We start from the raw sequence: 15509 nt of genomic DNA, 5'->3' as shown, positions 1-15509 counted from the left end.
TTTTAGGCTTTTTGCACCCATAATAAGTGGTAAAAATTTCAGCCCGAAAGCTTTATTAGTTTGGCGTTGGCGGAATTTGTTATCTAATTGTAAGAAGATGCTATTTTTAATTGATTTTTCCCAAGCTCCAAGGCGTTGTAGAGTTTCGATCAATAGTTGTTTTTGTACCTAAATTGTTGTATTAACATATGGATTTAGTGATAATTTAATTTTTCAAATTTAATTTGTTTAAAAATGACTGAAAAAATGTTAATATTTATTAAATTGTTAAGATAGGTAATTATTATAAAATTAAATAGTAACGTCTATAGTTTAGTTAGTACTATTTTTCTTCGAATTTAAAAAAAATCGTTGTTCCAAGTTGATTAGAAGCTGATATATATTTTTTTTTATTTAATCGCAGTGCCCTTAATTATTAAGTACTACATTAACATTAAGGTGAATTCAACTATTTAATTGCGAAAAAGAAGATAGCGGCGATGTGTTCTATTACTCGGTCTAGCGAACGAGTGGGGAGAGCGAGGCTAAATAAAAAATTAAATCTCGGGTTGAAATAATGTTAATACAATAGCTTTAATACTCATGAATTTTCGCGCTACCACAAATTAAAAAAAGAATCATCTCGATAGGTTCACTATTAACCGAGATATGGCAAATTTTGCCAGCTCCATCGATTTGAAGCCGCTCAATCATTTTCCTGCGCGCAACCAGGCGCGTAGCGCGCATGCTCCGCCTCGCTCTCCCCACGCATTCGCTAGACCAAGTAATAGAACGCATCGCCGCTATCTTCTTTTTTGCAATTAAATAGTTGAATTCACCTTAATGTAGGACATGAAAATATAAATCTGAATGTATACTCTCGCCAAATTTCGGCTCTTAATATTAATAATTAAGGTCACTGCGATTAAATAAAAAAAAATTATCTCAGCTTCTAATCAACTTAGAACGACTTTTTTTTAAATTCGAAGAAAAATAGTACTAACTAAACTATAGACGTTACTATTTCATTTTATAATAATTACCTATCTTAACAATTTAATAAATATTAACATTTTTTCAGTCATTTTTAAACAAATTAAATTTGAAAAATTAAATTATCAGCAAATGCATATGTTAATACAACTATTTAGGTACAAAAACAACTAATGATCGAAGCTATACAACGCCTTTGAGCTTGGGAAAAATTAATTGAAAATAGCATCTTCTTAGATAACAAATTCCGCCAACGCCAAACCAATGAAGCTTTCGGGCTGAAATTTTTACCACTTATTAAGGGTGTAAAAAGCCTCAAAAATCCTGAATTACAAGTGTCTGCGATGAAAATTGCATTAATTATTAGCAATTGAAAAAAACGGCAATTTTCGACCATTTTTGAGCTCTTGTGCATAAACAAATTATCGGAATTTAATCGGACTTTTCTCATTTTATAGGCTTATTTAATACCTACCTTTTTTGTATAAACTTTTTTTCGCTATGAATAATAGTTTTTTTACGCGAGTCAAAAAACCACTTTTCCATAACTTTGACCATTGTTTAACCAAAGTTTCCCAACTAGCCTCGAGTTGATTTTTTGATATTTTGTTTATGTTTCCGAACAATATTCCGCAGAGAAACTTCTAATAGTATTTTTTTCCCGAAACAGGCTGTTTCATGTCTATAATGACTGGACTATCAACTGTGCAATCCAAACATATTGGTACAAAAATAATTTGTAAAGGCTGATGACACTGAAATCAATTTAAAGGTGACCTCGGAACTTCAGGCATAGGTTAATACATGCGTTGAAAAAATTAAATTGTATTTATTTCCTTGTAAATATATTTTTACCTGCAGTCGACCTGCAAAATACATAATTAAAAACAAACATGTATATATGAAACTTGAAGCCTATAATAAATATATTTAACTAGTTTTACTACACGTGTTATTCTAGTTTAAATATATATATAGGGTGGCACCTAACGAATGTTACATACTTCAAGGGTATAATCTAGAACCCAAATGGTGTCGATATAACCAAACTTAAACAAAAAGTGTCTCAAAAAAGTTACAGTGTTAAAGTTTCTTTTTTTATTTCTTATTTTCTCCTTAACTCAGAACCAGTTTGAGCAAAATTTGCTGTTGCTTAGTTTTTCTTCATGAAGTATGCAGTGATTATAATAAAATAATAATAAAGCATTTATTGCCTAACAGAAAATATTCCATTTACAGGACAAAATAAGTATAATCATAATATAAGCATATTACTGTACAATAAATAAAGAAAACAAATACAAGAAACAAAATAAAAAATAAATAAACTGCAAAGAAGAAAAAGCAAATCCTTTATCTAATATTGAAATAATCGGACGCAATTCTTAACAAATCATTAATATTACAATGAAATAAATCACATTGATCTGCTGTTTGGTTATAATTATTATTAGCCATTAAACAAAAGGAGATTATACAAGCACATTTGTTCTAGCATTCCGATAATAAAACAGTGAACCCTCACGAGAGCCAGATCTCGGAACACGTATATAAAAAAGATAAAGCCTGAGAATCAACCATGCCATGAAACAATTTAAATAAAAAAGATAAACTTGCAACCACCCTTCTAGCATTCAACGACTGCATACTGAATCTTTGTAACAGTAATTGGTCGTTGTATCTCCTGTCAAGATAAAAATTATCAATACGAAAAGACAGGAATTTGAGAAAACGCCGCTGTATTCTTTCCAAGTGGTTACTGTATATGTGATAACAAGGGTGCCAAATAAGGCTACAATATTCGAGTTTCGAACGTACCAGTGAATAGTATAGACTCTTCAATGCACCTGTATCGGTGAAAGATTTTGTACTTCTTATAACAAAGCCTAGCATACTATACGCGGATTTAATACTTGAATTAATATGATCAGAAAAAGACAATCTGCTGTCAAATATTAGACCAAGATCTTTAATGTCCTGAGAACGAGTTAGAGGTGACATACTTATATTATAATCAAATATGAGGGGCCGATTTTTAAGAGTAAACGTACATACTTTGCATTTTTTTATGTTAACAGGTAAATAAATTATCAGTACACCTATATAAACAATATCCACAAGGTCTTGCAGTAACAGACAATCAGCCATAGATGATATATTCAAGAACAAGAAACAAGTCGTCGGCAAATATAAGATGATTCGACTTTAACGATAGAGATGTCATTTACAAATAATATAAAAAGGAGTGGCCCCAAGTTAGAGCCTTGAGGTACTCCTGATGCCGCATTAAAAGTGTTCTTACTTGAAACCATTATAAGAGACATTTTTCGATGATATAGGTAAGAATTGAAAAGTCGGAGTAAGCTATCACTGAAACCATACAGTTCCAACTCAGGTAGCAAAATACTATGATTCACCTCGTCAAAGGCCTTTGAGAAGTATGTGTAAATGACATCAACTTGCCCTTTGTCATCAACATGGTTCGCCGTATACTGGGTAAACTCGGCCACATTAGATAAAGTTGAACGATTCGGAAAAAAACATGCTGATTTGGTGATATGTACGATTTTAAGCTATCCAATATTTGTTTATACAAACACATCTCAAAGATCTTTCCAATGTTAGACAATACGGCAATAGGGCGATAATTTCTTGCTTCCGCAGGGTTACCGCTTTTTAAAATTGGAAGTTTGTAAGTTTCCACCTATCAGGAAATTCGCCAGTTGATAAAACAATTATTATGTTCCAGTTAGGTTAATATTCTATAATATCTCGTGCAACTTTTTTGTACGTTTAAATTTATACACGCAACTATCAGAAGATTGTAGAGAATTTTATTCTACACAAAAATTGTATACGAAGTCGAAATTATGTCCAGATATTACAGAAAATATGTATTAACCTATACCCCATATTTTTTGCGACATTTTTCGTTTAAGCAAGTTTGGTTAAATCGACACCATTTGAGTTCTAGATTATACCCTTGAAATATGTAACATTCGTTGGTTAACATCCTGTATATTTATTTATTTACACCATCCTACAGGCAATTCATTCTGTCTAACCTATATTTGGGGAACCCTTGTGTCTATTGTAGCATATTATTCACCGTAGACCAAAGTTTCTGCCTGGGCGCCAGACGAGCAGTTTTTAGTTGCATTTGCATACTTTGTTTAATAAATTCTTGTGATCCGGTAAAGTAAACAACTGCATACACGTGTACTTATAGCAACTATTCGAATTACCTTGAAGGCCGCAAAATCGCCGTACTACCGTAATTGGCCGAAGGAAAATGAATTCCTACTCGAGTCGTAGGAAATATTTACACAAATATGGTTATAATGTTTACGTTGTCGGCATATACGGTGTGGTACAAGAACAGTGTATTTATGTACTTGATTTATACACGCTGCCGGGAGATAATTAACTACTCTTTACTAATCGAATGCAGTATTTAATCTAGACACTAGAATTTCATTATGTTTGGATTTTATTCTTACGTCGTTTAAAAAAATGCGGTTAGTATGTAAAGGCGCCGTTCCAGAGTTTCGTGTGTAAGATTATCTCATGATCGGTATAATTGTTGTCAACTGACTGATCATGTATTATACGTTTTAGTAATATGTTTGTAAACATGTACACGCAATTTCTTTAATTTGCGTCTCTGTTAAACATTTGTACATAATCACAATTTCTTGTGATGGATAGGTACATTTCGTAAGCGTAAAGAATACGGCGGCCAGTCAGACATGTTTCAACCTGTTGTGGGGCAACGTGATAGACCTACTGAATACATTTCCGGTGCGCATATACCTACCAGAGCTTACCCACGCTCAAGCGAGACCACCGGCTATTGGAGTAGAATAAATTTAAGGACTAATAACGTTTAAATTGGGCAATTTAAAATGCATAAGAGAAGTCGATATTTGGAATGTATTAAAAATGCGCAGGGAACACTTTTAAAGGTACTAGGAATGTGTCTGCTGCGTGATTTTTTAAAAATATACTTTAAGTATAAAATTAGTGAAGGAACACGATTGAATTCCAAAAAATAAGTCTTCTAAATGGACTAGTTTTCGAGGTAAAGGGCATGAAATGTTGTAAAAGTAGTACAAATACCCAAATATCTCTAAAAGTATTGGCGTATTGATAAATTTGAGCTGACGCAGTGGGAAATATTGGACAAAATTCTCGCCACTCGCCAATTTCCATCGTCTCGTTCTGATTTTTTTTTAATAATCTCGTGGTAATCTGAATTTTCATATTCCGGTGAGGTTTTTTCGAAAAACCCTTTTTTTTAATGCTTCGGGAGCGCCCCAACCTCAATGTCGAAGAAAAAATTTTTAAATACTCGATGTTAAGTTGTTGAAAAAAATGTTTAAAAAGTATCTGCTATTAATAAAATTGATTATTATAACCCTTGATGATATATCTGATGTTTTTTCTTCAAAAACTTAACCTCAAAATTATTAATTCTATGGCTTGGGAGTATAGGTATGAGAGTCTTAAGGTTTGGGAGTAAAGGATTTGAGGGTCTAGGATTTAAGAATATTGGACTCAAAGGCCTGAATTTGAGGTTAGGTTAGTCTATCAGGCTTCATTGTAAATTTAATAAATGGTTAGTAATAATAAGCCACAATAATATTTTACAAACGTTTTATTGCTATGTAGATGTTTTTATGGAATTTTTCTAGCAAAAAATTCGAGTTAAACTAAATTTCAGGGTATTTAGGTTATGTTTTCAGTTTTGACTAAAGTTTTGGCGATCGCGATGATGAACACTCAACAAAAATACATTTATACTTTTTATTAAAGAAAATAATTTTGTGACAATTTTTTTCCCTCTAATGATTTGATTTGACAATCTTTCCAGTTTTGAGGTTAGGTTCTTGGGTTAAGGTGTCAGATTTGGGTACAGTATGGCACAAGGTGTGTGCTCTCGGAAAAATTGTTGATCGAATCTCTGTACAATAAAGANTGTTTATTTTTTTTGTTATTTCCTCTGCAATACTCATCAAGTTAAAAAACTGGATTTCTAGTGGTTCGCGATCATTAATTTCATTTGTATCTAAATACTCTAACTGTTTCTGAATATTTTGATATTCCTCAAAATCTGCCTGTATATATTTTAACCTCATTGTTAGTTGCGCAATCTTATCTAGATTTTCTGGTACGTCTAAAAATGCTTCGAACCGTGTTAATTTTGCCTTAATTACTCCGCGTTCATGACGTAATTGTTTTAGTTGTGCCTTTGTTTGAGCTTCCATTCTATATGCTTTTGAGACAATGTCTAAATCGAAGGAATGAGGAAAGGAAATTAAATGGCTAGACTTACTTTGTTTTGTGCTTGCTTTCTTCGGTGGTTGCTATCTTCGTGGTGATGTTTCTTCGTGGGCTTCTGGTTTTAACTGTTCTTCTCTTTTTCCTTTATGCTGTTACTTATCCGTCTCGAATGGACCAAAATGTTTGGGTTTGGAATAATAAACTTCTTGCTGCTTACACTAGTTTAATTTCTTTGTGGACTGTATTCTTAGACTGATTGAAGTGCTTACTTCATCGCTTATTTCTAACTAACTCACCAAAGGTCTGCTACATGTCTATTTATAATGAGTAGAGGTACGCTAGGTACCATGAATATTCTCGGAAACCCCGAGTTACCTGTTTTAGGTCCAATACATTAAATCGGTTTATTGCAAATTACAGGAACCGTAGGCTTATACGATAATATCCTTCATAATGGTATTAACAAGTAAACAAGTTGTAAAATTTACCTAAATACAAAGAAGAAGTAAATACTAAACTTACAACTAAGTGATTAAAATAAATCTTATATTTAGGTATACACAGGATTCTGTACACCCTGTATATTTGCAAAAAAATTCAGTAGGTATATTTTTTTGTGAAATGCCCAGTTTTATAATAATTTTAAGTAAATGCAATTTTTGCAAAAAAAATAAATAATGATTAATAATTCGTTTTTGAATAAAATGGAAGCGATCTTTTTTTAATATAATTACGAATATTGCCTGGAGTCATTTAATTGTATCATAGTTTTAGTTTTTTTCTTTATTTATTGCTAATTTTGCCAAATGTGAAAAAATTTAAAAAGAGCATGAAAATAGTTTGCTTAACCATAAAATTTTACACTGAAAGCAGACAAATACAAAAAAAAACACCTACTAGCTGTTCAGGGCATATGATCATGAATGTTTTTCTTAAAATGATTAAAAAAAACTACTTCATTATTTGACATACTTTTTTAGTTTAAAAACTTGTATATGTAAAGAAATCTAAATTTTAAACTGAAATTTATCGATTTGCATATTTTTTTCTGCCGGGTCCCTCGGACCTTGTATAAGTTGAACAGGGCTCGATTTTGTGCTTTTATTATTTATATTTATTATCACATAAACCGGAACACATCCGGAAAATGCGCAAACTGGAAACGACGCCGGCGTGTGCGGCTTTGGGCATGACAAATTAACATTGCCCTTGAAGAAGCGATAATAAAATTCGCTGGCCGGGACCGCGGAATAGATAAAATAATTCGTATAAACAAGGTCATACTTTTTATTGGTTGCCGAAATTTTAGTAGTCTATGACGGTGACCAACCGGCCAGTGACCTGGATTGTGCGAAGGTCGCGCATGCCGATTGTTCACAACTCCACTCTACGAACGATTAGGAGGACCAAGACAACCACCAGAATACATGAATGGGAGTCGATAAGAGGGGAAGGGGTGCCGGCGCCGTCTGTGACGCAGGGTCGGGCTCTGACTAGTAGGCAGAAGCCTCGCACCGTTTACACAGGAAAAAAAATTTAAAACCCTACAGTACTGAATAATTAACTTTATTTTAAGAGTGTTAAATGTGCTGTAGATATATTTCGCATCAGAGAGAAGGCGCACTCGATTAATTTTCGGCCGTTTGGTATCGATGGTCAGCGCGCAAGTCGATGAACTTGGTGGACGCGTTGCTACTGATTATGGCGAATCATCAGTTGAGTCCACGGTATCTGGAGGACCTTCCGTGGAAAGTGATTTAATTTCGAAGATAGGTGGGCGGTCCTTCGATACGATCCGTTTCGAGGAACTGAAGCTTTTTAAATGTAGCGCGTCTATTATGCTGTGCTAGCTGACCAGTGACTTTTTATCGCGAAACGGATCGATAGGATTTGAAATGTCGACCGTGAATGGGAATATTGCTATCTGTCTTCGCAATACGTTAAATGGGCCAGGAAATATTGAGTTGGACGCGACTTTTTGTTTCGGCAAGGTGAATTTATCACTATAGATGCTAAATATTATATACAATAACATATTAGTTTCCACAGTCATAAAAATGGGGGGAAGATTGTTCATAGGGTGGTTAATTGTATAATTTTTACGTAAATTCATGTTTTTCGCTTATAACTTTTTTCCGTTCATTTCCACGAGAAAACAGTAAAGTATTTTTTTTTCGTATTCAAAAGACCTACAAAACTAGCCCTCGGGCGTCAAAAAATATTTATTAGATCAAAAGTTATAAACCGAAGAAGTTTATTTATGACTTTTGAATTAAACATTTATAAACTGCGTTATTATTTCCAGAACGTTTTGGCATCGCATCCTCTCATTCCTTATCACTGTCTAATAACTCGCACGAAATCTGGAATCGTCAAGTTGAATAGTTTACAAGTTATGGCCTTATAAACAAATTAACTAATTATTAGTCTGGACGATCCCGAGGATCTTCCACAATCGCACTGTTTTTTTTCATGGTAGATTTCGTAATAATACATTGAAATATATCATTTTTTTTAAATTTCAAATTTGCTACCTGGAAAGTTTTTTATTTTTTAGCCTTAGTTGCAAAATGAAATATACGACGCACGCGCGTGATATAATTATATATTATTACATATTCGGAAAGCTTATGAAAAGAGCTTTAATTTAAAAAAAATCGTCAAGATTCGTTGAAACAACGAAGTTACAGACAAATATATTATTTTCAAACGAATTTCGCTTTTTTAACGGCAGTACTGTGAATATTATCGTCATTTTCTTCGGACTCGCTGTCGTTGGCTTCCCCCACCCTTCCGCCGCGCCACGGCTCGCCGATAAATCAAGTGACTCACTTTCGACAATATTTCTTATGCACTTAACATACTGCCACAAATAAAATATTTTTATCTGGGAAAGTACTCGGGTTGTCGGTTATGACAGTATTTTTTTGCCGCTACCAACCTAATTTGTTTAACAATAGGCCGTCAACTTTGACAGTCTGTAACTCCGTTGTTTTTCAACGAAGCTTGAAGATTTTTTTTTAACTTAAAGCTTTTCATAAGCTTTCCGAATATGTAATATGATATAACTATATCACACGCGTGCGCCCTATATTTCATTTTGCAACTAAGGCTAAAATATAAAAAAAAAATCCATTATGCAAATTTGAAATTAAAAAAAAATGATAGATTTCAATGTATTATTATGAAATCTACCATGAAAAAAATCAGTGTGATTGTGGGAAATTAGTTAAATTGTTGATAAGGCCATAACTTGTAAACTATTCAACTTACCGATTCCAGATTTCGTGCGAGTTATTATACAGTGATAAGAAATGAGAGGATGCGATGCCAAAACGTTCTGGTAATAATAATACAGTTTATAAATGTTTAATTCAAAAGTCATAAATAAACTTCTGTTTATAACTTTTGATCTAATCAATATTTTTTGACGCTCGAGAGCTAGTTTTGTAGGTCTTCTGAAGACGAAAAAAAAGTACTGTACTGTTTTCTCGTGGAAATGAACGGAAAAAAGTTATAAGCGAAAAACGTGAATTTACGTAAAAATTATACACCCTGTGAACAATCTTCCCCCCATTTTTATGACTGTGGAAACTAATATGTTATTGTACATAATATTTAGCATCTATAGTGATAAATTTAGCTTGCCGAAACAAAAAATCGCGAAATGGTCATTTCCCAGCTCTTTTCCCTGGCCTAAAAGCAGCGATACGATATATCACCGCAGACCGAACCATGTAAATTAGAATGATACGTGTAGAGGTGTTATAAAAATACGTTGGCACTTTACGTTTTAGTAGATTAGGTAGGTATATTACCTCCATACGTATCGGATCCTGTAAATATTGTGATTAAATAAACTTTTGGAAATCCTCTCCTAATACTTTAATCTTTAGGACTATAAATAACATTAAGATGCTTTGTTATATCACCCTTGTACATATTAAATTTGTAACATTATTCTGAAGATAATGAAGTTTATTTTAGGAAATATTTTCTTGTAAATAAACTATGGCATCAGCTGTCTAATTGAGGAATATTTCTCCTAACACTCAACGTCCTAAAATAATAATGTAATGGTAAACTTGGTCGCCCTTGAATTTTTAACAGCCTCTTAATTTCATTGCCATTTTTTATGGGCGGAAAGTAATGTCTAAACTAGAAGGTGCATTGAACTGCGAAGTCACTTGCTCAATACTTGTGTGTGCAAATATTTTATGACATTTATTGTGGCTGCTTACTTTACACATTTTATAATAAAAGCGCTAATAATTTCTTCGCAATAAAATACATAACTACGATGTTCTTTGAGGTATTTGGCCTATAAAAAGTGATTACTTAAATATTTAGTTCGTATTTAAGTTAAAATTATGATATTTAAACTTGAATATCCAATTAAGGCGTTTTAAAATTCCTTAACTATTACTTTTTCCTCTAATTTATTATCAAATTTAAATAAAAATAACGTATTTTGATTTCATAAATATGGCTGTGCAATATAAAAATTTCCCATAGCAACAGCCGGGCCAGTGCGACATTAGTCGAAGGTCTCGGCAGAACGTGGATAGCAGCAGGGAGAGAGGTGTGCGGGCGGTCGAGTGAACAGATGGCGTTGCAGCGCACATCAGGGCCACAGCGTTGCCGGCCCCGTCTCCAGTTCTCAGTCACTGCGTATTACCGGTGGAAGTGATATCGCGCGATTGTTTACGGCACATTTATATCGTTTCGCAATGAATAAAGTATGCAATCTGCTAGATAATCAATTCTCCGCATACTCACTGGAGGAACAGCTTCATATAAAACAATTGGGTAGGCCCATGCCCGATTTGAACATTCAAAAGACGCAGAATGTCAGTATCGGTTCGAGCTATCAAAGAACGCGAAAATTTAACCGTAGTATTTATTTCAAAAGTAACTGGCTCTGTGGATGTGACGAGAAGCAAGCGATTTTCTGTTTTCCGTGTGTTCTGTTTGGAGGGGAGTCTATGTGGACGAAAATCGGTGTTAGAGATCTAGTACACGTTTGGGAGAAAATCAGAGTACACGAAAAATCGAAAATACACATGCAGAATGCCTTTCGTTTGTCCATGCTCGGTAAAACAGACATATTGAGTCCAAATTACAAACAAACGGTAACTGAGCACAATGAGCAAGTCGATAAAAACAGATATGTTTTGGACATAATAATTAACTGCATTCGATATTGTGGTGCAGTAGATTTAGTGTTGATGGGTCAAGATGAAACTGGAGCATGTCAAGATACTGGAGTATTTCGAGACTTGATAAATTTCAGTTCTCATTTGGACAGAACGGTAAAGGACCATTTTACCAAATCACCAGCGTTTAATAAAGGGACTTTCAAAGCGATGCAGGATGAATTACTACAATGTATGTTCGATGTTTACCGCGAAGAGGTAACCAAGGAAATAAAAAAAAACGAATATATTGCCGTCATCGTTGACGAGACTACAGACATTTCTGACGAATTCAGGCTGGTTGTTATTTTACGTTACATTGTTGCTGATAAGCCAGTCGAGAGATTTTGGAACTTTGTATATCCTACCGGCCATGATACTGTATCAGTCTCCGACTGTATTTTGAATGAAATAGATCCCTTAATTAGTGACACGCCAAATAAGCTTATCGCACAGAGTTACGACGGAGTGTCAGTTACGAACGGAGATGTAGATGGAGTTCAGGAAATAATAAAACGGAAATATCCTTTCGCGAACTATGTCCAGTACTACGCTCATGAAATTGACGTAATTATTAATAGTGCAGCTTCAGTGAATCGATCAGTTCAAATATTTTTTGCGCACTTGTCTGGAATTTGTTCATTTTTTGATACTTCCTCGCAGAGGATTCGGCTGCTAGATGAAATTGTTCAGAGGCGAGTGCAATATCCTTTAGACATTAAATGGAATTTTCATTCAGAGGCAGTTAACACCGTTTACGAGTACAGAACGGATCTCATATGCGTCATGTCAAATTTACAGAACAACGAAAATATTAGATTGGCTTCCACGATTGAAAAAGCTGGAGCTTACATGCATCGATTAAACGATCCCGATTTTGTATTCTGGTTGGCAGTTTTTCATAAAATAATGCCTTACGTTGACATAATTTTTAATCAGGTACGAGAGAAAAATATCAATCCAGACAAAGTCGAACGGTATTTACACGACTTTGAAGATGCAATGCAGAATATCCGCCTTCAAATGGATGAAATTATTGCCTATGTTGATTTTGAACTTTCAGAAGACGAACATCGTTACCACAAAATGTCGCGCACACTTACTTTAGAAAATAAAAAAATGGAGGCATTAGAAATGTGCGATTCCATTGTACACCAAATAAGAACGAGATTTAGTTATACTGGACACCTAGTCATGACCAATTTATTTGCGATTGAAACTTTCGCCACGTGGCCTAAAACATTTCCCGAAAATTTCCTTTATGAAGTAGTTAATACTTATCCTTTCCTGGATAAAGGCAGATTAAAAACTGAACTCCAAGTACTTTATGACAGAGATGAGTTACGTGATATTTTTGACAGAACTGTGGCGCTTTTGTCGTTAATTCTACCAGTTGAAGTATGTGACATCTTTCAGGAAACCCTGAAACTTTTACGAATACTAGTGACAATGCCAGTGTCGACGACTGAGACGGAGAGATGTTTGCCGATATTAAAAAATATTAAGAATTTCTTAAGAAACACTAAGAAGGAACAAGGACTGGATGCATTGGGAATGCTTTCACTTGAAAAAACTTTTCTTAATAACATTGAAAATTTTAATAAACGAGTGATTGAATTATTTGCGAGCAAGAACGAGCGCAAGATGGATTTCCAGTATCGTACAGTTTAGGAAACATTAAGTGTCGTTTAGGAGGGATCTGGGTAGGTATTTGTTACTTATTAGGACATTTTAACGATAGAAATTAATATAACAATGTATTATCTAATAATTCGACCATACTCTTAATAGCACGCGGTAAACAAGCTACCGATTTTTAGGTATATACATGCGATTTTTACCAAAATGGTAGCTGTACGCTTAAATATCACTAGATGTGAAAATTTGGCATGATTTCAGTACTTGAAACAACGAAACGAAGCAAAAAGAGAGCACACTTGATAGAATAAGATGGAAATCCATTACTTTGCCACTGCGCATCGTGCCGCTCTAAGAATGAATTTGGTTTAGCAATCCTACCTCTTAATGGCGGATTTTTTTATGTGAAAGACAAACTTCTATTTAAAGGGCTATGCATCCAAAAATGTTTAGTATTCTCATGGTTATTCCAAATACTGATCTAAATATGCACATATTATTTGAAGGTGTTCAAATGACACTACAAGCTTCTATTTACTTTTTTATGTCTTGGTATCCAAATATAGAGACAGAATATATCTACCTAAGAGCTGGTATAGGTTATTAAACTTTGTTTAGTTTAGTTGTAGAAAAAAATAATTCGTTTAACAAATCACCCAGAAACAGCTTAAAATTGTTATAAATTCCTACCCCTAGCACGGATAAGAATTTAAATATTTTTACTCAATTTTAAAGACCAATTCACATCAAAAAGACAAACTTCGGCAAAGTACAGTCGTTACGATATCAATTGGAACCGCATAAACACATTTAACTCATAAACTCTACGGAATCCATAGGCGTCCAGAAAAATTTTGCCCCGTCTCGTTTAGAAATACTATATTCCGAACTATATTCCTATTTAGTTGACTATATTCTCGAATGTTTTGTAAATATAATTACCATACGATAAGTTTTTTATGTTTAAAACCGCATTGTAATAAAACATGTCGTAAAGTATCTAGATTTATAATTATAATCGGGATAATCGCTTCATTTACCTCGAATCATGTTTAAAGTAGGAACTTTATTTTCTTCATACATATAAATTGTCGCCGGATTACATCTCTGGTAAAATCGTCAATATTCTTTAATTTTGTATTTTTTCCGTTTCTTTGTACCGTGATTAATAACATCTCCTTTAATTACGTAATAAATTATCGTTTTTGATATCTTAGTTAATTCGCTAATCTGTTTCCTAATTTCTTTATCACATTGTTCAACTATTTTCTCTTTTCAAACATTCATATATATTTAAAATAATACGCTGACTTGGTACGTGTAAATCTTTGTTTTTAAACTGAGTTTGTTTCGACGCTTTGGACAAAAACTGGCTAGACTATTTGGGGACTTTCCCGGGTTATTTCGCTATCTTCCGTTTCAAAGGGTCTTCAGAAAGCCATGCTAAATTACTAGATAATTACAAATAATATTTATTTTAATAACTATTACCCTTTACTGGTTACGATATGAACAAATATTAATATTTAATAATTAATAATACGTATTATACCAACAATAAATATACCACGCCAAGCACTGCTCTCTACGGCACCGACAAAGCCAAGTGAATCAAGTTCGACACCAAACTAATTATATAATACCATGCAAAAAAATTATTTACGACCCAATGGACGAACAGCGCGCCACCGTCGATTCTACATCAGGCGGACTGACTGGTATACCAATATCGGACTCGCCCAATGGCTATTCGAGTATAAATTACGAGACACATCATGGCTAAAGCAGGAAGAAATTTCAAGAGAAGTGCAGACGGTCCTGTGCTTTAAGATTCACAGGTTCCAATTGATATCGTAACAACTATACTAAACTAGAAAAATTAACATTACTTTGATCTATGAATATAGACGCACAAAGCCACCGTTTATGAGATACAGGGCGTTTAAATTAACAAAAATAAAACATTTTTTTTTTAATATCTGGAAAACCGCTTCATCACCAGGAAAATTAGCGAAAATAAAAGAGAAACTCGAAAAAAGTCCTATCCGCGAGATTATTGTACAATTGTCTAAAGGAACATAATACAAGACATCTCTCATCTCGTGAGTCAAAAACCTTTTATTAGCTATCTTTTCTATTTAAACAAATAAGTGAGGAAACAGTTTTTTCACTTTGCAGGGAAAACCATCAATTTTAGCGAAAAGTGACTCACAGACAGCTTATAGGGAGTAAAATTATCTACAAAATGAGACTTGTTAAATTAAAATCGGTTAATAAACAAAAAAGTTATTGCAAAAAAACAAGAAAAGTGCCCATTTTTTAATTTGTTTATAACTATCGCATTTATTGTTAAAATTTTATAAAACCTATGACAAGTTGAGGGTTTTGTCATACTTCAAAAGTGTGCCAAAAGTGGGCGCT

General features: G+C 33.7%; 1 protein-coding gene across 3 annotated transcripts in view; it reads left to right on the top strand.

Annotated features, from left to right (window-relative positions):
• LOC108909230 (transcriptional regulator Myc-1) overlaps nt 1–15509 on the top strand; it is a 74016-nt gene that overhangs the window by 38280 nt on the left and 20227 nt on the right. The window contains exon 1 of one of the 3 annotated variants that reach the window (XM_018713490.2): nt 10976–13153. The exons of the other annotated variants lie outside the window; for them this stretch is intronic. Coding sequence (XP_018569006.1) covers nt 10986–13121 — 2136 coding nt within the window. The 5' untranslated portion in view covers nt 10976–10985 and the 3' untranslated portion in view covers nt 13122–13153. Of the gene's footprint in view, nt 1–10975; nt 13154–15509 lie in introns of those variants that run through there. 3 annotated transcript variants of the gene reach the window in all.

This window comes from Anoplophora glabripennis, unplaced genomic scaffold, assembly GCF_000390285.2.
Source record: "Anoplophora glabripennis isolate ALB-LARVAE unplaced genomic scaffold, Agla_2.0 scaffold453, whole genome shotgun sequence".
Taxonomy (NCBI): domain Eukaryota; kingdom Metazoa; phylum Arthropoda; class Insecta; order Coleoptera; family Cerambycidae; genus Anoplophora; species Anoplophora glabripennis.
This window is presented reverse-complemented; position numbering and strand designations above follow the sequence as displayed.